The sequence below is a fragment of the Hemitrygon akajei genome, chromosome 5, assembly GCF_048418815.1.
Source record: "Hemitrygon akajei chromosome 5, sHemAka1.3, whole genome shotgun sequence".
In the NCBI taxonomy this organism is placed as follows: Eukaryota; Metazoa; Chordata; class Chondrichthyes; order Myliobatiformes; family Dasyatidae; genus Hemitrygon; species Hemitrygon akajei.
In genome coordinates this window covers 118921235-118948827 of record NC_133128.1, presented here as the reverse complement: position 1 = coordinate 118948827, position 27593 = coordinate 118921235, and the positions used below count along the sequence as shown (strand labels likewise).

General features: G+C 44.6%; 1 protein-coding gene across 3 annotated transcripts in view; it reads left to right on the top strand.

The window, feature by feature from the left end:
• LOC140728108 (natural resistance-associated macrophage protein 2-like) overlaps window positions 1-26833 on the top strand; it is a 60888-nt gene extending 34055 nt beyond the window's left edge. For 2 of the 3 annotated variants that reach the window (XM_073046307.1, XM_073046308.1), the window contains exons 8-16: window positions 834-901; window positions 3612-3767; window positions 5570-5728; window positions 10976-11062; window positions 12918-13037; window positions 14456-14605; window positions 16984-17057; window positions 18542-18695; window positions 26596-26833. In XM_073046307.1, coding sequence (XP_072902408.1) covers window positions 834-901; window positions 3612-3767; window positions 5570-5728; window positions 10976-11062; window positions 12918-13037; window positions 14456-14605; window positions 16984-17057; window positions 18542-18695; window positions 26596-26682 — 1055 coding nt within the window. In that variant the 3' untranslated portion in view covers window positions 26683-26833. The remainder of the gene's footprint in view (window positions 1-833; window positions 902-3611; window positions 3768-5569; window positions 5729-10975; window positions 11063-12917; window positions 13038-14455; window positions 14606-16983; window positions 17058-18541; window positions 18696-26595) is intronic. The other variant, XM_073046309.1, reaches the window with a different exon arrangement.
• The last annotated feature ends 760 nt before the right edge of the window (window positions 26834-27593 follow it).

The window sequence follows — 27593 nt, the reverse complement described above, 5'->3', positions numbered from 1 at the left end:
CTGGCTAACTCTACAACTATTTCCAGTTTTTTTCTGATCTTGTCCATTGGCCCCTCCATACCAGACAAAGTTGCAACCAGTCAGAATGCTCTCCACGATTCATCTGTTGAAATTTTGCTGGAGTGTTTAGTGACATAACTTAGCTCCTCAAACTCCGAATGAAGTATAGCTGCTGGCAAGCCTTCTTCATGATTACATCAATATGTTGGGCCCAGAATCGATCTTTAGAAATATTGAGGTTCAAGTGGAAGGGAATTTGGGAGGGAGAGGAGGACTGATATTCCAGAATTGGTGTGTATCTGAGGGCTATTCCCACAGGAAGATTAATGGACTGACATTTCCTTAACTGACATCTTCTTGGAGTACTGTGCCCGTTTGTGGTTGCCTCAGTATAGAAAGGATGTGGAAGCTTTGGAGAAGGTGCAGAGGAGATTTGCTGCCTGGATTAGAGAACATGTCTTAAGAGGATAGGTTGAGCAAGCTGGGGCTTTTTTCTCTTTGGAGTGAAGGAGGGTGAGAAGTGACTTGATAGAAGTGTATAGATGTTAAGAGACAAAGATCCAGTGGGTAGCCAGAGAAAGGAATGATACAAGGGGGCATAAATTGAAGGTGATTGGAGGGAAGTAAAGGGGGGATATCAGAGAGTGGTGGGTGTGTGTAACCCGCTGCCAGAGTGGTGGTAGGAACAGTTAGGAGACTCTCAGATAGGCACATGTATGATAGAAAATGGATGACTGTGGGAGGAAAAGGTTAGATTGATCTTACATTGAAATGTTGGCACAACATCATGGGACAAAGGGCCTGTACTGTTTCATGTTCTCTGTTCATTACAGGTCTCAGGAAGCTGGAAGCATTTTTTGTGATCCTGATTGGGATTATGGCCATCACCTTCGGATACGAGGTACTGATTTGGGAACTGTGCTGTGGGAGGAAGAATCTAAAATCAGAGAAATGTAGATTAGCATCACAGGAAATCTCATCGCTCACCGGCAGTCCAACAACCCACAATCCTAACTCTGTCCGAGACCTTCCCACTGTCCCATTCTCAGCGACATTGGGGATGCTCACGGATCGGGAGGGATATTAGCTGCAGGGTGCTGTGGTGTGGGGTGGTGTAGGATGGAGGGGGCTGGAGGACACTGGGGTCTGGTCAGAATGGGGTGAGATAGGGTGGACTGCCATCCAGTGAGGGTTGGAGAAGTTGGCCACTGGGATTCAGCAGGGAGGGGCAATAATGAGGTAGTTCTCATGGGTTCAAGGACTAATCAGAAACCTGATGGCAGAGGGGAAGAAGCTGTTCCTAAAGCATTTATGGTGGGTCTCTGAGTTCCTGTACTTTTTCACTGATAGTAGTAAGGAGAAGAGGACATGTTTTGGAATTGTGCGGATCCTTAATGGTGGATACCACCTTCTCCAGGTAGTTCTTTGACTGGGGTCAAAGGTATGGTCTCCTAATCCTGAGCCTAACACTGACCCCCCCAGCAGAGACAGTCTCCCTACGTCTGAGTCTCCCACTCTGAGCCCAGGGGTTGTACCCACCCTCTCAATGTGGTACACCACTGATTCACAGCCTGTGTCCTGCTCCCTTGGCCAATGGCAGTGTAGTGGTAACGCAATGCTTTACAGTGCCGGCTGCAAGACCAGGATCACACAGCACAGCAATCCAAGCTGACCAGATGTCCCACCTAACTTAATTCCATTTGCCAGCTTTTGGCCCAAGTCCTCCTAAGCACTTCAATTCCATTGTCCACCTGTCCAACTGTCTTTTAAAATCTATTGTTGCACCTGCCTTCAACCACTTCCTCTGGGACTTGACACCACATAGATACCACCCTCTGTGTAAAGCATATTGCCCCTCAGGTTCATCTCACCTCAGCACTGTGCCATCTTGTTCTTGATACCCCAACCCTAGGAAAAAGGCTGTGCATTCACCCTGTCTATGTCCCTTGTATATATCTCTATAAGATGACCTCTTTGTCTCCTACACTCGAAGGAATAAAGTCCTTGTCTGTCCAGTCTCTCCCTATAAACTCAGTCCTGGCAACATCCTTGTAAATCTTTTCTGCCAGCTTTCTCAGTTTAATAATACCTTTCCTATGCCAGGGTGACCAAAACTGAACACAATTCTTGAAATTGCAACCTCGTCAGTCTTGTGGCTGTAGGGTAATAACTGTTGCCTTTGCGTTCCTTTTTACACTACCCTCACTGTGCAGTAGTGTATGTTATAAACCAGGGGTGGGCAAACGTTTTGACTTGTGGGCCACAAAGGGTTCTAAAATTTGACAGGGGGGCCGGACCAGGAGCAGATGGGCGGAGTGTTTTGGTAATACACCTCATAAGAGAAAATAAAATATCATGGGATATGTAGAAAATATGTGCTTTAATTTCAATTGAAAATGAACAAATGCATTACAACAAAATATCTGTCTTTGAAGTCCCATGGTATTTAGCTATTTATTGAAATGACTTTTAAAACACTGAAAATTAAATGAATAAAATACAGCTTTTTTTAATAGTAACAGTTATTATTTTAAAGCACTGAAAATTCTGTTATCCTTCAAGATATTATCATCATCACTCTCCTCCTGACTGTCCTTATTTCAAAAACGGTAGGAGATGCAGGTCTACTTGTCCTGCTCCTTCTTATTCAATTGTCCCCTGTGCCAAAACTCAACAACGACCAGCACAAGGACAGAACAGTGACAGCGCGCCAGTATGCGGAGCGCGTTATTTGATCTGGAGCGCATTTTTTTATTTTGAGAACGTATGTGCACCTGCGCACTACTCATGTCCATCACTTAACAGAAATGACATGTAACATGTAAGGCTTATTGAAAAAAATATTTTCAAATGCATTTTTTACATAACACAACGAAGAAACTTATTTTTAATTTCAATGGGAACAGTGTTGTTGGTCTCCCTTTTTAGCCAGCGCATCAAAGTCTGGATTTAGTTTTGTTGTGGCGAAAACACCAGAATTGCGGGGAAAAAAACGTTAACAAGGTTTATTAATATAATTTCATCAAGTTCTGCGGGCCGGATTAAAAAGCTTAACGGGCCGCATATGGCCCCGGGCCGTAGTTTGCCCATGCCTGTTATAAACACAAGAGATTCTGCATGTGCTGTAAGTCCAGAGTAACACCCACAAAATGCTGGAGAAACTCAGGAGGTCAGGCAGCATCTCCATCAGGTCCTGATGAAGGGTCTCAGCCCGAAGCACCGATTCTTCATGACCTCCCCAGTATCTTCAAAAGGCGATGCCTCAAAAAGGCAGCATCCATCATTAAGAGCCTCCATTATCCAGGACATGCCCTCTTCTCATTACTATCATCAAGGAGGAGGTACAGGAGCCTGAAGACACACACTCAACAATTAAAGAACACCTTCTTCTGGTCAGATTTCCGAATGGACAATGAATCTTTGAGTACACGACCTCAATATTTTTTGCTCTCTTTTTGCACTACTTAATTTAATTTTAAAATATAGATTTCTTCTTGTGATTTATAGTTTCTTTATTATTATATATTGCATTGTACTGCTGCCATAAAAACAACAAATTTCACGACATATTCTGGTGATATGAAACCTGATTCTGATCTCTCTCTCTCCAGTACGTGGTGGTGAAACCAAACCAGGGCAAAGTGGTGAAGGGACTGTTCTACCCATATTGCGCAGGGTGTGGCAATAATGAGCTACTGCAGGCAGTGGGCATTGTTGGGGCAATTATAATGCCCCATAATATCTACCTCCACTCAGCATTGGTCAAGGTAAGTAGCTGTGTTATAAAGGAAAGAAAAACCAACAGCATATTTAAACTAATCTTGATTTATCCTGCTCCCCATAGTCCCATCAACTTCCCCCGGATTCTTCTGCTCAGCTACCTACCCACTCTGAGGAGTTTACAGAAGGCAATTAGCTTGCCACCTTTGGGATGTGCAAGGAAACCGGAGCATTTCTGCCTTCAGGCGTGAGAGTCAGGAGCCCGAACAGCCACACCTCGACGCCGAATGGCAGCCTCTTCCCCACTACCATCAGGTTCTTGGGGCATTCTCCTTACCATCAGGCAGAAGTACAAAAGCCTAATCGCATGTACCACCAGACTCAAGGACAGCTTCTACACCATTCTTATACATCTATTAAATGGCTCCTCGGTATATTAAAATGAACTTTTGACCTGACAATCTGCTGCCTTGCTATGATCTTGCACCTTAGAGTCTGCCTGCTCTTTACTTTCTCTGGAACTGTAACACCCTGCACTCTGTTCTTGTTTTCGCTTATTGTGTGCTGTTGTAATTAATTAATCTGAATGCACAAGTTGTATTTATATTTTTTATACTTAGAGTATGGTAATAGTCCCTTCCAGCCCATGAGCCTGTGCTGCCCAATTACACCCATCCCATGCGACTAATTAATCTACTAACCTGTACGGTTTTGGGATATGGGAGGAAACCAGAGCACTTGGAGGAAACCCATGCATTCATGGGGAGAACATACAGAGGGAATTGAATCTAGATCACCAGTGCTGTAATAGTGTTACTCGAACCACTACACTGTCATGCAGCTGCAAAATTTTTTCACTGTACCTCGGTATGTGAGACTATAATAAAACAATTTATTAATGATCCAGTGTTCCTAACCCTGACAACTGTTTACTGCAGCCTGACCACAGTATATTACTGACCTACATCTTATAATAACACCTTCCAGCTAACAAAATATCTCAGAATACTTCACAGACTAACAATAAGCCACGTATGGAGATATCCATGGACCTGCTCAAGAAGTTCAAAGTCAAAGCAAGGTTATTATCAAAGTATGTAAATGTCCCATATACTACCCTGAGATTCATTTTCTTGTGGGCATTCACAGCAGATCAAAGGAATAAAATAGAATCAATGAAAGATTATAAACAAAGACCGACAAAGAACACGCTGAGATAGGGTTTCAGGAGCAAGCTAAGGGAAGAGAGGAAGGGCTGGAGTTTTGCTCTCATTAGATGTCAAAGGTTCATGGAAGCTCAGACCGTGAATAAATCAGCAAGGATGTGCTGGGCAGCCCGTAACTGTGGGCACGCTTCTGATACCAATATAGCATGCCTGTAACTCACTAACCCTCTCCCATACATCGTTGGAACATTGGAGGAAACTGGAACACCTGGTGGAAATCCATGTTGACCATGGGGAGGACGTCCAAACTTCTTACAAACAGTGATGGAATCAACCTCTGATTGGTGGTCACTGGTGCAGTAAAGTGATTGTGATAACTGCCACACTACCATGCCTCATTTTCCTATCTTCTCCCCATAACCTTTGATGCCCTGACTAATCAAGACCTGTCAACCTCTACTTTAAATATACCCCATGACTTGGCCTCCACAGCCGTCTGTGGCAATGAATTCCTCTGACTAAGGAAATTCTTCCTCATCTCAATTCTGTAGGGATATGTAACCTGACACTGTGTTCTCCAGACCTGGACTCCCCTACTATAGGAAACATCCTCTTCACATCCACTTTATCTAGGCCTTTCAATGATCTCCAGTGATTCATCCCATCTCTTTCCCAACCTGCAGTCTCGGAAGGTCGACCAGTCCAATTCGGCCGCTGTGAGGGAAGCAAATATGTACTACTTTATAGAGTGCTCCATCGCCCTGTTCATCTCCCTGCTGATCAACCTGTTTGTGATTTCTGTATTTGGAGCTGCCTTCTACAAGAAGAGCAACATGGATGTGGTAAGTGAAAGGCAGACTGTAGTGTGGGTCAGACTGTACTGTGCTGTGGGTTAGACAGTAGTGCGTGACAGGCTGTAGTGTGAGTCAGATATAGTGTGGGTCAGACTGTACTGTGCTGTGGGTTAGACAGTGTGTGACAGGCTGTAGTGTGGGACAGACTAAAATGTGGGTCAGACTGTAGTGTGAGTCAGATATAGTGTGGGTCAGACTGTAGTGTGCTGTGGGTTAGACAGTAGTGTGCGACAGACTGTAGTGTGAGTCAGACTGTACTGTGGGACAGATTGTAGTGTGAGTCAGATATAGTGTGGGTCAGACTGTACTGTGCTGTGGGTTAGACAGTAGTGTGCGACAGACTGTAGTGTGAGTCAGACTGTACTGTGGGACAGATTGTAGTGTGAGTCAGATATAGTGTGGGTCAGACTGTACTGTGCTGTGGGTTAGACAGTAGTGTGTGACAGGCTGTAGTGTGGGACAGACTAAAATGTGGGTCAGACTGTAGAGTGGGACAGACTATGGTGTGGGTCAGAATATAGTATGTACCATGGAGAGCATTCTAACTGGTTGAATCACCATCTGGTGTCCTAAGAAGCTGCAGAAAGTTGTAAACTCAGCCAGCTCCATCATGGGCACTAGACTCCCAGCATAGAGGACATCTTCAATAGACGATGCCTCAAAAAGGCAGCATCCATCATTAAGGACCCCCATCACCCAGGAGATGCGGTCTTCTCATTGCCACCATCAATGAGATGGTACAGGAGCCTGAAGATGCAAACTCAGTGATTCAGGAACAGCTTCGTCCTCTCCATCATTAGATGGCTGAACGGACAATGAACTCAGGAACACAACCTCACTGTATTTGTTTGCACTCTTTTGGCAGTATGTATTTAATTTTTTATAGAAACTTATTATAATTTATAGATCATTTGCATTGCTATGTATTGCAAGGCACTGCTGCTGCAGAACAACAAATTTCATGATATATGCCAGTGATATTAAATCTGATTCTGATTCTGGGTCAGACCTGATCACAATGCAGCTACCAGCATTACCCTACGCATGGTTCGATGGATTACCATACTCATTGAGTGTTTTCCTCAAGGCTTGTTTGTGGAATCAGAAACTTGTCCCTCAGAAGACCACTAGACACAGGAGCAGAATTAGGTCAATCAGCTTAACGTGTCTACTCTGAAGGAGGAGGACACTCAGACCTCTGCCAAAAGGTGGACCATGCAAAACTGGACTGAACAAGAGCACTGGGGATAGATCTGGTCAGTGGGCTTGGATCTGGTCACTGAGGATGGGTCTGATCATTGGGGATGGATCTGGTCACCACACCACAGGAAGGATGTGACTGCCACAGGGAGGGCATGGAGGGGAATTTACAAAGGTGTCATCGAAGCTGGAGATTTCTTGTTCTGAGGGGACACTGTCAATACTAGGGACAGAAGAGGCTGAGGAGAGGTTTAACTGAGCTGTGAACAGTGATGGGAGGTCCAAGCAAGTTAAATGGAAAGGAGTGACTCCCCCCAGCTCAGAGATCCGTATCTGGGGATTGGGGTTTATTGTCAGAAAGATGAATGGAAATGTTTTTCACCCAGCTACTGGGGTTCGGGAACTCCAGTGTCTGAGAGTGGGTTGGAGACAAAAACCCTCTTCGTCTACGATACGTTCTCAGAGAGCAGTGTCCTGCAGGTGCCTGGGGCAATGGTGAGGAGATGTGATTGACCAGATTGGCCTAGTCCATACAGCATGGATCCTAGTGTAGTTTTCTATATTATCTGCACGTTGAGAGAGTGGCTGGTCCAGATACTGGTCCTGAGGCCTACATAGCACTGCTTCATGAGCACAGGAAGAGAGAGGATGAATGTGATGATGGCAAAGTGTGTGTGAAGACCACAAGACCACCACATGTGAGTAGAGACCTCTTCAACCCATCGAGTCTGCTTCCCCATTCTATCATGGCTGATTTTTATCCCTTTCAACCCCCTTCTCCCCATAACCTTTGACTCCCTTACTAATCAAGAACCAATCAAACTCCATTCCACGGCCATCTATGGCGATGAATTTCACCGATTCACCACCCTTTGGCAAACAAGATTTCTCCTCATCTCTGTTCTAAAGGTACATCCTTCTACTCTGAGGCTGTGCTCTCTGGTATTAGACTCTTCCACTGTAGGAAACATCCTCCGCATGTCAACTCTATCTCGGGCTTTCAATATTCAGTATTCTCTAGGTTTCAATGAGATTCCACCCCCCCCCCCATGTTTCTAAAATGCATGACTGAGGGGTGGGGGGAGTCTGAGGCAGGAGCTTCAGGGAATAACAGTTCCTGGGATGGTTAGGACAGCAGAAAAGTCGTTGGCTGCTCTCTACCGTCACAGCTTGTTTGTATCCAGAACAAAGAAATGGCCAGGAAAATCCATCATAGACACAACCCTCTCTGCAAACAGATTCTGGATTGTAGGAGATGGAGGGCTGACTTTGTTTATAAGATTACAAGGCATCGTTGTTTCACAGGACCTCGTGAGGGAGGACTATGCCTCCTTCATTAACAAGAACAATCAGCAGAAGATGTACTTCTTGCAGCAGTTGGTAAGATTCCATCTTTCCCAGAACATACTGGTGTCATCCTAGAGAGCATCCTCACATCCGCCAGTACCGTCTGGTTCGGTGCGGCACCCTCTCACAACGTACAGAAACTACTGTCAAGTGTGCAGAAAAGTTGGCAGCAGTCTACCATCACTGCAGGACAAAGAAACGTGCTAACAATCATTGTGGGTGCCACCTACCCTGAAAACTGTCTTTTCAGAATCAAAATCAGGTTTAACATGTCATGAAATTTATCGTTTTGCAGCAGCAGTACCATGCTGTGCATAATAAACAAATAAATACTACAATAGGAAATATATTTTTAAAAATTAAATTAAGTAAATAGTGCAAAAAGAGAGCACAAAAAGTAGTGAGGTAGTGTGTATGGGTTCATTGTCCATCGAGAAATCTGATGGCAGAGGGCAAAATGCTGTTCCTGAAGTGCTGATTGTGTATCTTCAAGATCTTATACCTCTTCCTTGATGGTAAGAATGAGAAGAGGGCACATTCTGGGTGATGGGGGTCCTTAATGACAGATGCTGCCTTTTTGAGACATTGCCTTTTAAAGGCATCCTCGATGCTGGGGAGGCTAGTGCCCATGATGGATTTGGCTGAGCTTACAATCTTGTTCAGCTTTTTCCATTCCTGTGCAGTAGCCGCTCCTTTTCAAAGCCTCGCTTCTGGAAAGCACTATGGGGCTATTAGAGCAAAAACTTCACGCCATCTTAAAAGTTCCCATCAGGGATAAGGTTAGGTAGCATCCATGCCAGTGGGCACAGCCTCAGAACAGATGGATGTCCATTTGGAACAGAGATGAGAAGGAACTTCTTTAGCCAGAAGGTGGTGAGTCTGTGGAATTCATTGCCACAGACAGCTGTGACGCAAGGTCACTGAGTATATTTAAAGTGGAAGTTGATAGGCTCTTGATTAGTCAGGGTGTCAAATATTACAGGAAGAAGGCAGGAGAATGGGATAGAGAGGGATAATAAATCAGCCATGATCAGGGTGGAGATACGTCCCTGCCAAAGGAGGTGTAAGGCGCTCCTTCCCTCTGCTAACCTGTAGGTCACCCTTGGGCGAGGTGTAGCACCTGCTTAGCCCCCCGATCAGGGTCACAAGGGAGCAGGTGGTGGTTGGTCGTATGAGCAACTGGTGCATATCACAAATCCTGGTATGCCAGGCAGACAATCTCTGAAGTCTGTTGATAGCAGCTGGGGTCACTCATCTCATAAAGACACTGCCCAGAAGAAGGTCATGGAAAATCACTTCTGTAGAAAAATTTGCCAAGAACAATCAAGGTCATGGATAAAGCAAGAACATGAAGGGGTTCTTCCCCACAGACAACGATCCCTCATTTGGTAGACAGATAAAAGACTGACGGAATACCATAACTGCCCATGTCATACAACACGGCAAATAATGATGAGTATAGTAGAGCAGACGTGATGGGCTGAGTGACCATCTGCTCCCATGTTTTATGGTTTCATTCTTCTATGCTGTGTCACTGCATGGTACAGAAACTGCACTGTGGTGGACAGGAAGGCTTTACAACAAGTAATTAAAACTGTCCAATGCATCATTGGCACCAGGACATATATAAAGCAAGGTGCCAGATAAACGCCAGTAACATCACAAAGGATCCCACCCACCCTGCTCATGAACTGTTTGTCCCACTCCCATCAGGGAAAAGGCAACGCAGGTTCCGCGCCAGGCCACCAGACAACATAGCTGACTACACAGGTCGATAAGCTGGTTATAAGCCATATGGCATGTTTGCTTTTATTAATCCAGGTGCTGAGTTCAAAAGTCAGGAAGTTACGTTGCATCTTTATAAAACTCTAGGAAGGCTGCATTTGGGGTATTGCATACAGTTCTGGTCACCCCATTAAAGGAAGGATGCTGAGGCTTTAGAGAGGGGCAGAAGTTGTTTGCAAGGATGCTGCCTGGATTAGAGGGCACGTGCTATAATGAGAGGGTGGACAAACGTGCCTTGTTTTCTCCGGAGTGATGAAGGCTGATAGAGATGTATAAGATTATGAGAGACATACACAGAGTAGACAGACAATATCATTTTCCCAGGGTTTCCCAGAGAGGAGAAATTTCAAAGGAGATGTGAGGGAGGGGCTAGTTTTTTTTGACACAGAGTTGTGGGTGCCTGGAATGCGCTGCCTGGGATGGTGGTAGGCAGAAACATCAGAGGTGTTTGGACAGGCAGGTGAATGTGAGGAAAATGGAAGGAATGGACATGGTGTAGGAGGAAGAGTACTTTAATTAGTTTGGCATAAAACTGTGGGTCAAAGGGCCTGTTCTTCTGCTGTCCTGTTCAATATCCAATGTTTAGACATTTACTTTCACCAAGCAGTTAAACTGATCGACACCTCTACACATTAACCACCCCATCATCCCTCACCACCACTACGTACAGATCAGCTTGAGTCACATTACGTACATTGTCTATGTATACAACAGTTACTTGTGCATTGTGTTCTATAAAATTTCTTTCATGTTTATATTTATTGGGTTTTTTTGCTTTTTAATATGCGTTATGCTTACTGTATTTCTTTATGCTGCATTGCATCTGGAGGAACAGCCATCTTGTTTACACTCGTGTACTGAGGAATGACAACGAACGATCCTGAATCTTGTCTTTTCCTGCAGTACCAAGTCTGTGCAAACAGCTCAAGCCCCTACATCAATCAGCTGCCCCAGGACAACAGCACCTTGGAGGTGGACATCTTCAAAGGGGTAAGAAGCCAATGACCTCTATAGTAAGTAAAAACAAGCCCAAACAGTTCCCCTCGTATTCTGCATCCTTACTAACTCGAGCAACGCCGACTGTTCCATCGAAGCTGCCTGACCTGCTGAGCTCCTCCACCAGTTTCTGTGTGTTCTTCTGGATCGCTTGTGTTTCTGACTGACCCCATCAATGTTCTTGCTTTAACTGTCCCTCCTGGGAACCAACCCCTAACTTCAGACGAATGTCTGTCTTAGGGACATTTATAAGACTCTTAGATAGGCTAGAAAAATGGATGGTTATGTAGGAGTGAAGGGTTAGATTGATCTTAGAGTAGGCTAAAATGTCGACACAACGTTATTTAGGGAAGCACAAAGTACACTGCAGATGCTGTGGTCAAATCAACACATACAAACAAGCTGGATGAACTCAGCAGGTCGGGCAGCATCCGTGGAAATGAGCAGTCAACGTTTTGAGCCGAGACCCTTCATCAGGACTGAAGAAGGAAGGGGCAGGGGCCCTAGGGAAGGTTCTGCACTGTACTGTAATATTTCATGTTCCATCTCATTCCATATTTTACTATCTTTAACTCCCAGGAAACAATCCCCCCCAGACAAACTCATCAATTCCCTTTGAGATTGCACTGAAGTTCAGCGAGACTAGAACTAGAGGTCTTATGTTAAGGGTGAAAGATGAAGTGTTTAAGGGGAACCTGAGGGGGATCTTTTTCCCTCAAAGGATGGTGAGAGTATGGAAAGAGCTGCCAGTAGAAGTGGTGATTATGGGTTTGATTTCAACATTTAAGAGAATTTGGATAGATACATTGATGAGAGGGGAATGGAGGGCTATGGTCCAGGTGTGGGCCAATGGCAGAATAATAGTTCAGCATGCACTGGACAGGCTAAAGTGCCTGTGTTCTTGCTGTGGTGTCCTATGATTCTAAGATGCCCCAGTGAAGTTTCCGCTTTGTACAGCTGTAATTGGACTCCACAAGGTCATACAAATGTGAACAAGGAAACTTAAGATTCTGGACTGGGAGGAGGATATCTGAGCTGTTCAAACATGCTCGACTGTTCACCATGGTCACAGAGTCACTGATCACACAATCAGATCCTTCGGCCCACTGGACCCATGCCAATCATCCACCGGCCCCCGGTCCTAATCGTGCTAACTCCATATTAAAGCCCCCACATTCTCAACTCCCCTCCCTCCTTTCCATCTCACCTACACAGCAGGGGTAATTTACAGCCATCGGCCTGACCTTTCACCCTGCTGGGATATGGGAGGAAACCGGAACATCAATGGGAACTCACAGCAGACAAGTACAATGTGTAGATTCTTAAGAACTTAAGACTTAGGTGTAGAATTAGGCCCTTTGGCCCCTCAATTCTGCTCCATCATTCAAACGGGGCTCAATTATTATCCCCCTCAACCCCATTCTCCTGCCTTCTCCCTATCTGTGGCAACGAATTCTACAGACTCACCACCCTCTGGCAAGAGAAATTCCTCCTCATCTCTGTTCTAAAGGGACAACCTTCTACTCTTGAGGCTGCGCCACAGGCCACGATTGAATGGAGGTCACTCGAACGGTGAGGCAGCAACTCCACAAGCCCTCTGCCACATTCCTGAATTCTCCCCATATTATCTGATTTCTTTGGTATCCGTAAAACTGCCGATCTACATCTTGAGTGGACTCACTAACAGTTTGTGCCAACAATTAACCTTCTGAGGACGTGCAAGTGTCACCACACTTCCAGCGTCAACACAGCATGTCCACAACTCGCTAGCCCGTAGCCGTACGTCTTTGGAACGCGGGAGGAAATGGCAGCTCCTGGCCTGTGTACACACGTGTTCCTTTTGTTCCAGGGAGTGGTTCTCGGCTGCTACTTCGGAACACCAGCTCTCTACATCTGGGCTATTGGCATTCTTGCCGCAGGTCAAAGTTCCACCATGACAGGGACGTATTCCGGACAGTTTGTAATGGAGGTAAGCTGTAAGATCAGAGGTCTCTTCCGATAATATCCCAGTCAGCGTGAGGGGTGGGAGTGCGGGAGATTGACAAGTGCTGTGTAGCATTGGAGGATTGGAGAGGCTCCAGAGGAGGTTCACGAGCATGTTACTGGCAATGAAGGTGTTAAAGTATCAGGAGCATTTGATGGCTGTGGGCCTGTAGTCACTGGAGATTAGAAGAATGAAGGGGGATCCCTGTGAAATCTATCCAATATTAAAAGACCTAGATAGAGTGAATGTGGAGAGGATGTTTCCTAAAATGAGTGAGTCTAGGACTAGACGGATTAGCCTTGGAAAACAAGAATGCCCCTTTAGAACAGAGATAAGGAGGAATTTATTTAGCCAATGGGTGGAATTCATTGCCACAGATGGCTGTGGAATCCAAGTCATTGGGTATATTTAAAGTGGAGAGATTGATAGGCTCTCGATTAGTCAGAATGTAAAAGGTTACAGGGAGAAGGCAGGAGAATAGGGTTGAGAGGATTAATAAATCTGTCATGATGGAATGGTAGGGCAGACTCAATGGGCTGAATGGCCTAATTCTGCTCTTTTGTCTTATGGTCCTGTGGTTAAATATGTGGAAGGCTGCAGACCTAATGGGGGCAACGGGATCCGTGTGGATAGGTAAGCAACAGTCCAGGTGATAAGCTGGCAGGGACAGCGTGCAGACATAGTGGTCTCACCCAGGCTGAACATGGCCCTTGAAAGCCCAACTCTCCTTTGTACAGTCTTTCTGTTCAAGACAGGTCACCAAGTACACCAAGACAAGATGAAGATGGGAACAAAGAATTCCAGGGCAGCACTTACCATCGGCCAGTTACTCTACTAATTCTCAAGTATTATTGATCTTTAACATGTAGACTGAAATGGCTATTAACACCCAAAATACCAATTATAATGGCACTTAAACATTCAAGTGATGGGTACCAGACACGAAAAGCAGGAGGAACTCAACAGGTCGGGCAGCATCTCTGGAAAGGAAGAAACAGTGGATGTTATAGGCCAAGATCTGTCCTGACGTAGGGTCTCAGTCCAAAACATCAACTGTTTATTCCCCTCCATAGATGCTGCCTGACCTGCTGAGTAACTCCAGAATTTTCTGAGTACTCAGGATTACCAGCATCTGCAGAATCTCTTGTGTTTATGCAAATGATGGGTTTCAGAGGTGGTCAAAGTTTCTATCAGTATCCAGCTGGTTAATTTCTGTATAAAAATGTCATTTCTTTGTTCAGACTTCAGAACAGTTATTTGATAGGGGGCATGCTGTTCTCCTTGTGTCTGGGTAAATACAGTGTGATTGTCAGAGCCCAGATAATTGATGATGACACTCTGGGAGGTGGATTATTGTCGCTTCATTCTCAACCCCCTCTCTCTCTCTCGTTTTCCACGTTCAGGGCTTCCTCAATCTGTCCTGGTCCAGGTTTAAGCGAGTGGTATTAACAAGGGCTCTGGCGATCGTGCCCACAGTGATCGTGGCAGCTTGTCAGGACGTGTCCAAAGTCTCCAACATGAATGATATCCTCAATGTCTTGCAGAGCATTCTGGTAAGGAGAAACATGATGTTGACCAGATCTGGCCACACTGTGCTCACACCACACAACCTGAGAATCAGACCATTCGAAAGCTCAGCACTGAACAAGACTCGGCCCTGGTCTGGGTCTCTGCTCTATTATTAAGACCCTTACCATTCAAGACATGCACTCTTCTCAAGGAGGAAATACAGGAGCCTGAAGACTCACACTCTGTCATCAGATTTCTGAATGGACCATGAACCCTGAATATCGCCTCTCTATTTTGATGTCTTTTGCTTTACTTATTGATTTCTTATATACCTTACAACATCCATAGAACAATTCAGCACAGTACAGGCCCTTCAGCCCACAATATTGTGCCCATCTTTTAACCTGCTCCAAGATCAATCTAACCCTTTCCTCCCACGTAGCCCTCCATTTTACTATCATCCATGTGCCTAACTAAGAGTTTCTTAAATGTCCCTAATGAATCTACCTTTATCACTGTCCCTAGCAGGGCATTCCGCACACCCACCACTCTCTGTGTAAAGAAGTTACCTTTGATATTTCCAGTATACTTTCCTCTGATCTCCTTAAAACTTATTATTAGCCACTTTAGACACTCTTATTAGCCACTTTTACCTGGGAAAAGATCTCTGTCTATCTATATCTCTTATATTTCTTAGTGTAACTTACAGTATATTTTAAGGCTTTCCCTGTCCTGCAAAACAATGAATGTCACAGTGTGTGTGAGTGATAATAAACCTGATTCTGAGACTAAACCTTGTCCTGAGCTCAGCCAGTAGTTACCCAGACTGTTTCATTGGCCGTGATCAGCGGTACGCTCCACCCTCCTTACAGGTTTGGGAGCAGCGCGGCAGAATAAACCACGTGCTTGCTCGCACACATCTGCACAGTGAGGCAGTAAGTTACTGGACCAGCAGCCTGAGTCCCATCTGCACAGTAACACACGCAAAATGCAGGAGGAACTCAGCAGGTCAGGCAGCATCTATGGAGGAGAAAAAAGCATTGACATTTCAGGCTGAGACCCTTCATCAGGATATCTGCATACCAGGTTCACCAGGGTGCTGTCTGAATTTGAGAGTATGAAACTGGACAAACTTGGGTAGTTTTCTCTGGAATGTCAGAGGCTGAGAGATGACCTGATAGAAATTTATAAATCATACTGCATCTGAATCTTGCAGAACACTGCTAAACTGGGGAGATGCAAGTAGGATGGTGTGGTAATGTGACAGTCAGCGTTAAGCTACCACAGTGCCAATTCAATTCTGACGCCGTTTGTAAGGAGTTTGTACGTTCTCCCCATGACCGTGTGGGTTTCCTCTGGGTGCTCCGGTTTCCTTCCACAGTCCAAACATGTATGGGTTACCATGAGGCATAGATCGAGTGAACAGCCATTGACTAATTCCCAGTGTGGTAATGGTTAATACCAGGGGGCGTAATTTTAAGATAACGGGAGAAAAGAATAGGGGCATGTCAGAGATTGTTTTTTTATACAGAGAGTGGTGGGTGTGTGGAACTCTCTGCCGGGGTAGGACTAGAGGCAGATACATTAGGGGCAGTTAAGAAACTCTTAGACAGGCACACGGATGATGGAAAAGTGGAGGGCTATGTTGGAGGGAAGGGTTAGATTGACATTGGAGTAGGTTAAAAGGTCGGCACAACATTGAGGACAAGTGGGTCTGTAATGTGCTGTAATATTCTATATTCCATTTGGTTAATTCGTCACAAGGGTCTAATTGGGTGGTGTGGGCTCATTGAGACAGACAAGTCTGTTACTGTGCTGTATCTTTAATGAATAGAAAATAAGTAAATTATGGCATAATAAACCCAGGAGCTGGGGGTTAGTTGGGAGCAGCTGATCAGAGCTGAGGACCAGCAAGTTCCAGTGAGGAGGAAGGACAGGGATGGCAGGGTAAAGGAACCTTGGATGATGAAAGATGTGAAATTTAGTGAAAATCTGAAAAGAGTTAAGAAGCTAAAATTAGGCAATCCTTGAGGAATATATAAAAATTACAGGAAAGAACTCAAGCAGGGCGTAGGAAGGACTAAAGGGGCCATTATGCATCCTTGGCATGTAAGATTAAAGAGAATCCCGAGGCATTTTATGCTTGCAAGAGGATGATGTGGAAGCTGTTAGGACCACTCAACGATACAGGAAGGAGTGTATGCTTGGAGTCAAGAAGGTGTTGGTGAGGTACCACACGAGTACTTTCCACTGAAAGTCACCAAGGAGAAGGATTTGGAGGATGGTGACAGTAGCGTGGGGCCCGCTAACGTGCAGGGACATTGGGGATCAGGAGGTGATGGGTCATGGTGCTGAAGGGCCTGTGCTGTTCCGGAGTGTTTTATGTTCTATGTTCTAACTTGAGTTTATTTTGTGTTTTCAGCTGCCCTTTGCTCTCATTCCCATCCTGACATTCACAAACCTCAGGACACTAATGCACGAATTCACAAACGGAAGGTAAATAGCCACTGGTGCATTTCATGGGAACTTCGGTGAGCAGGGATGCGGGATGGGATCAGAGCTACGGGAGCCGAGGAGGGTGTGGGAGGTCCGCATGGGACAAGGATCAGGGGAGACAATTGATCTGCACCAGTCCAGTAAATAATGTTTAACGCACCATCCCTTCGCAGACCCTCAGGGTAGTATCAGCGTAGCTTAGACACAGAGTGAGGCGCCTTCCACACCAAGCTATCACACACTCCTGGGGGTCAGCCACAGAGCGAGGATCCCTCTACACTGTCCAATCACACACTCTTAGGGTCTGGCACAGACTGAAGCTCCATCCACACTGTCCGAGCACAGACTCCCATGGTCAGACAGTGAAACTTCCTCTGCACTGGGTTGTCATGCAAACCAAGGGTAGGGGCAGCACGAGTTGGCTACAACAGAGAAAATATCTCCCTACACTACCTGCCTCTGCTCTGGGAGGTCGCTCTGTGTTCGACAGCACATTGGAACAGAAATCCAGCTGCTGAAGGAACTCAGACGTTCAGACAGGCTGAAGTTGCTGCCTGACCCGATGAGTTCCTCCAGCATTTCAACTACGGCCCCAGGTTCCAGCATCTCAGAAGTGGCAGATGGAATACAGTGCAGGGAAATGCTGGTAAATGGAATAAAGGAGTAGACTACTTTCTAAATGGGAAAAGAATTGAAAAATCAGAGGTGCAAACCAACTTGGGAGTTCTCGTGCAGGATTCCCCGAAGGTTAACTTGCAGGTTGAGTCATTAATGTTAAATACACTGTTAGTATTCATTTCCTGTGGATTACGATACAAAAGCAAGGATGTAATGCTGAGGCTTTATAAGGTATTGTTCAGACCACACTGAGTGGATTGTGAGCAGCTTTGGACCCCTTATCTGAAAAGAGATGTGCTGATATCGGAGAGGGTCCGGAGAAGGTTCACGAGAACTATTCCAGGAATGTAAGTGATAATACACGAGGAACATTTGATGGCTCTGGTCCTGTACTCACTGGAATTTAGAAGAATAAGAGGAGATCTCACTGAAACCTGTTGAATATTGAAAGACCCAGATAGTGCAGATGTGGGTGAATCTAGGACAGGACCATAGGACGCAGCCTCAGAATAGAGGGACGTCCATTTAGAACAGAGATAAGGAGGAAATTCTTCAGCCAGAGGGTGGTGAATCTGAGGAATTCATTGCTGTGGAGGCCAAGTTATTGGGTATATTTAAAGTTTAATAGGTTCTTGATTAGTAAAGGTGTCAAAGGTTATGGGGAGAAGGCAGAAGAATGGCTTTGAGAGGGATGATAAATCAGCCATGATGGAATGGCAGAGCAGGCCCGATGGGCCAAATGGCCTAATTCTGCTCCAATGTCTTACAGACTTACCACCAGATGGACAGCACTCTGGGTGTTTCTGTTTTCCTCCGGTTGTGATCTTCCTCATTACTGAAACATGATATATCCTGTGTTTCCCCAGGCTCAGCCAGTTTGTTGGAGTCTTGATCACTTTGCTGGTCCTGGCTGTCAATGCTTACTTTGTCGTGGTCTATGTCGTTAACCTAGGCAACCTTTACTGGTACATTGCTGCTGCAATCATTCTCATCTTGTACGTGGCCTTCGTGCTTTACCTGGTGAGTTACTGTGTCATCTCTGTATTTAAACCACTGAAGTTGTGCTGACTGCAGAGAGCAGAGCACTCCAAGGGTGGAAGCATGTTTCTGTAGGAGTCAGTGTGAAGCCGAGTTTCAATTCCCCCCGCTGTCTATAAGGAGTTTGTACGTTCTCCCATGTCTGTGTGGGTTTCCTCTCACATTCCAAAGCCATTCAGGTCTAGAGGTAATAAGCTGTGGGCATTCTGTATTGGCAATTGGAAGTGCACCAGCACTTGCACCCTGACCCCAGCATATCCTCGGAGTGTGTTGGACGTTGAAACAAACGATGCATTTTAGGATAAAGTTTAGCTTTATCTGACGCATTCACATCAAAAACGTACAGTGGAATGTGTCATTTGCGTCAACAACCAGCACAGTCCAAGGGTCTTCTGGGTCAGCCCACAAGTGTCACCCCACTTCCGGTGCCAACAGAGCACACCTGTAACTTACTAACTCTAACTGTCCATCTTCAGAATGTGGGGGGAGGCCAGAGCACCCAGAGGAACCCCACCCAGACATGAGACGAACGTACAAACTCTTTAGAGACAGCAGCGGGAATCAAACAGAGCTCCTATAGCTGGGGCTGCAGAGAGATCGCACTGCCCGCTATGCTAGATTTCAATGTATGTTTCGGTGTTTTAACCTACACGTGACCAATAAAGCTCATCTTTCAAAAATGTCCAGACATGGCTTTGTCACATTAGCAGTTGGGTGTGCCAGAAGGAGCCGTCTGCAGCACACTGCTGCCCCATTCAGTACCAATATCAGTAACCCAGGTGAAAATACAAAGGGTAATGCCTCCCTGTCCACTGGTGGTGAAAAGCTCAGTAAGTACGTGAGATTAAAGGATATAGGAACCCCTTCCTACAGGGGGTGGCAAGTCTTTGGAGGCTTCTAATCTGGAGGGGTGTGCAGGCTGGATTACTAAGGACATTGAAAAAGTCAGCAGCTAAGAAACAGCGGGGAAGAGAGGCTGTCCGAGATGAGGCCCAGGGATAGCAGGTAGCGTAGTGGGGCTGAGTGGCCTACTAGTTTTCTTATGCCTTTATGTATACTTCAAGCGATTGCATTTGGAAACAAACTATTGTGGATTCTGACATTTTTAATCTAAGGTTCTTTCAGGAAAGAGGCAGAAAACTTGTTACTTCACGATTGTTTTATTAAACATTGATAGAACAAAGACAGTTGAAAATGACCAGTGATAGAGGTCTAGTAAGATAAGGGAGATAGAAGTACAGACAAAAGACAAAAGGAGAAGATGGCTCTCCCCTGTGACAATAGACAATAGACAATAGGTGCAGAAGTAGACCATTCGGCCCTTCGAGCCTGCATCGCCATTTTGAGATCATGGCTGATCAACTACTATCAATACCTGGTTCCTGCCTTGTCCCCATATCCCTTGATTCCCCTATCCATAAGATACCTATCTAGCTCCTTCTTGAAAGCATCCAGAGAATTGGCCTCCACTACCTTCCGAGGCAGTGCATTCCAGACCCCCACAACTCTCTGGGAGAAGAAGTTTTTCCTTAACTCTGTCCTAAATGACCTACCCCTTATTCTTAAACCATGCCCTCTGGTACTGGACTCTCCCAGCATCTGGAACATATTTCCTGCCTCTATCTTGTCCAATCCCTTAATAATCTTATATGTTTCAATCAGATCCCCTCTCAATCTGTGGTCAGCTATTGTACACTCCATCGATAACCAAAATTCCATTCAAATTCCCAGCCAATCAGAAAGCTCTTATTTAAATGATCTAGCACCAAGAGAAGCTTCCAGATCTTTCCAGAATCATACAAATGTCACCACTTACGGGCACAGTGAACAACTGCATATACATACTGTGATTACTAGGAAGCACACAAAACAGTTACTTGCATATAAGTAATTATATAAAATACAAGCAGACAAGCAGTTGTTAAACAGTAAAGAAAGTAACAGTCAGATGAACATTATTTTTATCACCAAGCTGCAGCTGCTTAAAGGGGGAATGTGTTAAAGAACTGGAACCACAGCTGGATGGCCTTCAGCTCATATGGGGAAATGAGGAGGTGATAGACAGGAGCCACAAGGAGGTGGTCACCACTAAACCGCAGGAAGCAGGTACTTGGGTGAGTGTCAGGAGAGGGAAAGGGAACAGGCAGCTAGTGCAGAGCCCCCTGTGGCCATTCCCCTCAATAACTAGTACCGTATATTGCTTTGGATACAGTTGGGGGCAACTAACTCCCAGAGGAAAGTCGTAGCAACCAGATCTCTGGCACTAAATCTGTCTCTCAGGCTCAAAAGCAGAGGGGGAGTAGAGGAGTTCAGTAGTGACAGGGGATTCCATAGCCAGAGGAGCAGGAAACAGATTCTGTGGACGAGAAAGAAACATCCTAATGATTTGCTGCCTCCTAGGTTCCAGGGCCAGGGATGTTTTGGATTGGGTCCACAGCTCTCCAAGGGGGAGGGTGAATTGCCGGAAGTTGTGAAACATATTGGTACCAATGACATAGGTACAAAAAGAGAGGAGGTCCTGAAGAGAGGCTATAGGGATTTAGGTAGAATGCTAAAAAGCAGGACATCCAGGATAGTAATCTCTGGAGGTTAAGAGAGGTTAAGAATAGGGTATTTGGCAGATAAATGAGTAGCTGAAGAATTAGTGCAGGGGGCAGGGATCATTGGGATCTCGTCTGGGAAGGTATGACTTGTACAAAAAGCATGAGTTACTCAAGTGGGAGCAATACCCTTGCAAGCAGATTTGCTAGAACTGTGGGGAAGGTCTAAATTAATTTGGCTTGGGGATGGAAACAAGAGTGATAGGGCTGAGGATGGGGCAGTTGATAGATTTAGTGTGTAGTGAGATTGTGAGGAAGGACAGGCAGATGATACGGCAAAATCGTAGTCAGTGGGAGTTGAAGTGTAACAGAAGGCCAAAATCAGAAAGGTTGACAGATACAGGACTGAAGACGTTATATCTGAATGCTCACAATATACAGAATAAGGTAAGTAATCTTGTAGTGCAGTTAAAGATTGGCAGATATTGTGCTGTGGGAACTTTTGGTTTGGGAACTTAACATTGAAGGATACACATTGCATCAAAATGACAAGCAGGTAGGCGGACGGGGTGGGGAGGTTCTGTTGGTAACAAATGAAATCAAATCCTTAGAAAGACATGACGTAGTATTGGAAGATGTAGAATTGTTGTGGGTAGAGTTAAGAAACTGCAACGATAAAAAGACTCTGATTGGAGTTATATAGAGGCCTTCAAACTAAAGCTAGCATGTAGGCTACAAATTACCGAGGGAGGTAGAAAAAGCATATAAAAAGGGCAATTTTGTGATAGTCATGGAGGACTCCAATATGCAGGTAGATTGGGAAAATCACATTCGTGCTGGATCCCAAGAGAGGGAATTTGTTGAATGCCTACGGAATTCCATTTTGGAGCAGATTGAGCCCAAAAGGGGAATGACATTCTGTGTTATGTAATAATCCAGATTTGATTAGGGAGCCTAAGGTAAAGGAAACCTTAGGAAGCAGTGATCATAATATGATAGAATTCACCCTGCAGTTTGAGAAAGCTAAAATCAGTTGTATCAGTATTATAGTGGAGTACAGGGAATCACAGAGGCATGAGAAAGGAGATGTCCAAAGTTAATTGGAAGGGGACACTAGTGGTGATGATGGCAGAACAGCAATGGCTGGTGCTTCTGGGGAAAATTCAGAAGGAGCAGGAGAGATACATCCCAAAGATGAAATATTCTAAAGGGAGGATGAAATGACTGTGGCTGACAGCTGATGAAGTCAAAGACAGCATAAAAACAAGGAAGAGGGCAGATAATGCAACACAAATTACTGGGAAAGTAGTGGATTGGGAAGCTTTTAAAAATAAACAGCAGGCAACTAAAAATCCAAAAAGGGAGTAAGGGTGAAATATGAACGTAAGCTAGCCAATAATATAAAAGAGGATAGCAAGGTTTTTCAGATATAGAAAGAGTAAAAGAGAGATGGGAATGGATATCGGATTGCTGGAAAATGGCACTGGAGAGGTACTAATGGGGTATAAAGAAATGGCAGATGAACTTGATAAGCTTTCTGCATCAGACTTCAGTGAGGAAGACAATCACAGGATGCCAGAAATTCGAGAGTATCAGAGGCAGGATTGAATGTTGATGCTATTACAAAGGAGAAGGTGCTTGGGTAGTTGAAAGGTCTGAAGATTGAAAGAAGTCACTTGGACTCAATGGACTACGCACCAGGGTTCTGAAGGAGGTGGCTGAAGAGACTGTGGAGGTATTAGTAATGATCGTTCAAGAATCATTAGATGCTGGAATGGTTCTAGAGGAATGGAATACTGCAAATGTCACTCCAGTATTGCAGAAGAGAGGGAATCAGTGAAAGGGAATTATAGGCAAGTTAGCCTGACCTCAGTGGTTGGGAAGATGTTGGAGTCTATTATTATGGATGAGGTTTCAGTGTTGTTGGAGGCACATGATAAAGTAGGCCAAGGTCAGCATGGTTTCCTTAAGGGGAAATCTTGCTTGACAAATCTGTCGGAATTCTTTGAGGAAATAACAAGCAGGATAGACAAAGGAGAATTGGTGGATGCTGCTTATTGGATTTTCAGGCCTTTGACAAGGTGCTGCACATGAGGCTGCTTAGCAAGAACTACAGGAACGATACTGCCATGGATCGAAGATTGGATGACTGGCAGGGGGCAAAGAGTCAGAATAAATAGGGCCTTTTCTGGTTGGCTGCCAGTGATTAGTAGCATGCCACAGGGTTCAGTGTAGACACTGCTTCTTTTCACGTTGTATGTCAATGATTAGGCTAAAGGAATTGATGGCTTTGTGGCCAAGTTTGCAGACAATGCATAGATAGGCAGAGGGGCAGGTAGTGTTGAGGAAGCAGAGTGTCTACAGAAGGACTTAGACAGATTAGGAGAATGGATAAAGAAGTGGCAGATGGAATATAGTGCAGCGATATGAATGACTATACACTTTGGGAGAAGGGAAAAAGGCATGGACTATATCCTAAATGGTGAGAAAATTTAAAAAACAGAGGTGCAAAGGGATTTGGAAGTCCTCATGCAAGATTCCCTAAGCGTTAACTTGCCGCTTAAGTTGGTGATAAGGAAGGCAAATGCGATGTTAGCATTCATTTTGAGAAGAATAGAATACAAAAGCAAGGATGTAATGCTGAGGATTAATAAGGCATTGGTCAGACCACCCTTGGACTATTGTGAGCAGCTTTAGGCCCCTTATCTAAGAAAGGTTGTGCTGGCATTGGAGAGGGTCCGGAGAAAGTTCTAGAGAATAATCCTATGAAAGACAGGGTTAATATATGAGGAGCGTTCGATGGCTCTGGGCCTGTACTCACTGGAATTTAGAAAAATGAGGGGGAATCTCATTGAAACCTTTCAAATATTGAAAGGCTTAGATACATTGGAGATGGAGAGGATGTTTCCTCTACTGGGACCAGAGGACACAGCCTCAGAGTTGAGGAACATCTATAGACAGATGGTGCTAAATCTGTGGGATTCATTGCTACAGACAGCTGTGCAGGCCAAGTCATTAGGTATATTTAGGGTGTCAAAGTTTATAGTGCCCTGATCAATGAAGATAAGCATATCAAAGACTTCCTTCCCCATCCTATCTCCTCATGTTGTCACATTTATGGAACTATGCCCCTAATTTCTTCTGTTCTACAACATTCCCCCTAGCCCCATCATTCACTGTGTAAATCCTGTCTTGGTTCAACTTAGCAAAATGACTAACATGAGGGGGCATAATTGTAAGAAATTCACATAAAAGCATGTGGGGGGTGATGTCACTGTTAGGTATCTTTACACAGAGTGGTGAGTGTGTGGAACACCCTACCAGGAGTGGTGGTCGAGGCAAATACAGGACTATGCAAAAGTGTTAGGCACATGTATAAAGCTCAGGTGCCTGAGACTTTTGCACAGTACTCTATTTGTCATTGTGGAGTGGAGAGTGAGTTAGAAAATCCAACGGGAGCAAAGGATGTTGGGAATGTCGAGGGCAGAGCACCACAGGAGGGGTGTTGGGAAGAGGGCATGGGCACAGGCAGAACCAGCGCTGAGACACCAGGCAAAGTCATCTGATTCCAAACAGTTGGTTTATTGATCATTACAGAATGCCTCTCTGGTGCTTACCACTCCCTACCCTCTCCCTTCCCCCTTTCCCAACCATGATTCCCCTCTTCCTGCCCCTTCCCACTCTCAGACCACAACAGAGACGCAAAACAGAATCATCACTCACGTATGTCATAAAATTTGTTTTGTATTGTGACAGCAGTACAGTGCAATACATAAAATTACTACAGTATTATGCAAAGGCCTTAGGCACCCTAGATGTGTGTAGTGTATATATGTGGCTAAGACTTTTGCACAATACTATAAATTAGAGACATTTACAAGTCTCTTAAATAGGCACATGGATGATTGAGAAATTGAGGGCTATGTAGGAGGGAAGGATTAGATTGATCTTATCGGCACAATATTGTGGGTTGAAGGGCCTAGACCGTGCTGTAATGTTCTATGTTCCATGCTCTATGTTCTATATTCTAAATGCGACACCTTACACTTGTTTGAATTAAATACCATCTGCCATTCTATGGCCCATTTGATCAGTTCATCTAAATCCCCTTTCACTTGCCAGTATAACACCAATTTTGTTCTCATCTGCAAACCTACTAATCCTACCAACTCTGTTCTCATCCAGTGTAACACATCAAGAACTGGAGGAATTCAGCGGGTCCAGAGCAAAATAGATGCCTGACATTGCAGCTAAGTTCCTTCATCTGGAGCTTATTTTTGCGTTGCTCCCGATTCCAGCAACTGCAGTCTCTCACATGTACATCCTCATCCAAGTCACGGCAATCAGCCATAGATCATCCATGAAATGCATCGTCAGATCCCCATCACTCAGCCTGTTGGACCTTAACACTCATCACACTCATAGAACATTCAACAGTATAGGCCTTTCAGCCCACAATGTTGTGCCAACATTTTAACCTACTCTAATTCTTCCCTCCTACATTGCCCTCCATTTTTCTATCATTCATGTGCCTATCAAAAAGTCCCTTAAACGTCCTTAATGTATCTGCCTCTACCACTCTCTGTGTGAAAAAAAAACTTACCTCTGACATCTCCTTTATACCTTCCTCCAATCATTTTAAGATTATGACAGCTAGTATTAGCCATTTTTGCTCTGGGAAAAAGTCTCTGGCTGTTTACTCGATCTACACCTCTTATCATCTTGTACACCCCTATCAAGTTTCCCCTCATTCTCCTTCACTCCAACAAGTATACCCCAGCTCCCTCAACCTTTCCTCATAACACTGTTGTCTCTTTAGATTGCTAGCCTCTGTTCCTGCAGGTGTTGATAGAAAACAACGGAAGCACTCAGAACTTGGGCAGCACCTGTGGAAAGTGAAACAGGGTGGAGTTAACTGAAATAACTGTTTTAACTAACATATTTTCATCTTTTATTTCATGTTTATTTTTATTTTCATGTTTGCACTTTATCCCATTACAAAGCACTGTGAACTATATCTCATTCCTGCTGTTTGATCTAGTTTTTAGGAATGGCTGAACCCCCCCTCCCCACCATTACTTCCATCAATCACCTTAAAATTATTCCCCCTCATGTTAGCCATTTGCACCCTGGGAAAATGTCCACTCTATATTTGCCTCTAATCATCTCATACGTCTCTTGCATTCCTGGTTACAACTGTGTAAATAAGGTAAAGACCAGGGCGCCAGTTGAACGAAACCTCAGAAACCACTGGAAAGTACCTTTCACCCGATACCTCAGCACTGAGTTGAAACTGAAACCAAGTGACTTTAGGAAGTAACGACAAACTTTATTTCTTCCAGCTGTGGCTGAGCTGTGTGGCATCCGGAATATGTGGCCTGACGTCCGGTCAAGACCAACGTTTCACACATGAAATAGTTTCGCACTAAACTTCACAACTCCAAGATCTGCAGGTTGCTGTTTCATCTGCAACAAGTTCCCTTCACATTCTTTCTATTCTGTTGCACATTGGGTGTTTGTCAGACTTTATTTATGTGGAGTTTTTCATAAATTCTCAAAATTAAAAGCTTAAGGTAAATTGATTATCAAATACATCACCCTGAGATTCATTTTCTTGCGAGCATCCATAGTAACTAGAAAGAAACACTACAGAGTCAATGAAAAACTGTGCACTTCAGAGACGGCCAAACCACCAGTGTGCAAAAGACAACGTACTGAAATAAATACAAAAGAGAAATAAATAAATAAATGAACATTAAGTATCGAGAACATGAGTTTCGATGTCCTTAAAAGTGAATCCATAGGTTGTGGGAAGATTTCTGTGATGGAGTAAGTGAGGAACTGATATGTAATCAGATTAAGGACATGTATAAAGATAATAGGGTTGTTGTCATGGAGGATTCCACCATCCCTAACTTAAACTGGGACCTCCTCAGTGCAAGGGGTTTAAATGGGGTGGAATGTGTTGAGTGTATCCCGGAAGGTTTCTTAAACAGTCCAACAAGGGAGATGGTCATGCTGGACCTGGTGCTGGGCAGTGAGCCTGGCCAGGTGACTGACCTTACAGTGGGTGAACAGTTATGGAATAAGACTACAATTCCTTAAATTTCAAGATAGCTGTAGATAATGATTGGTATGGTCCTTGTGGGAGAGTTTTAAATTGGAGTAGGGCAAATTAGGAGGGCATTAGGCAGGAACTAAGAAGCATTACTTGGGAACACCCTTTTTTATGGCAAGTCCACATCAGACATGTGGAGGGTATTTAAAGATCAATTGCACAGAGTACAGGAAAGGTATGTTCCTGTTAGAAGGAAGGACGGGGATGGAAAGATAGGAGAAC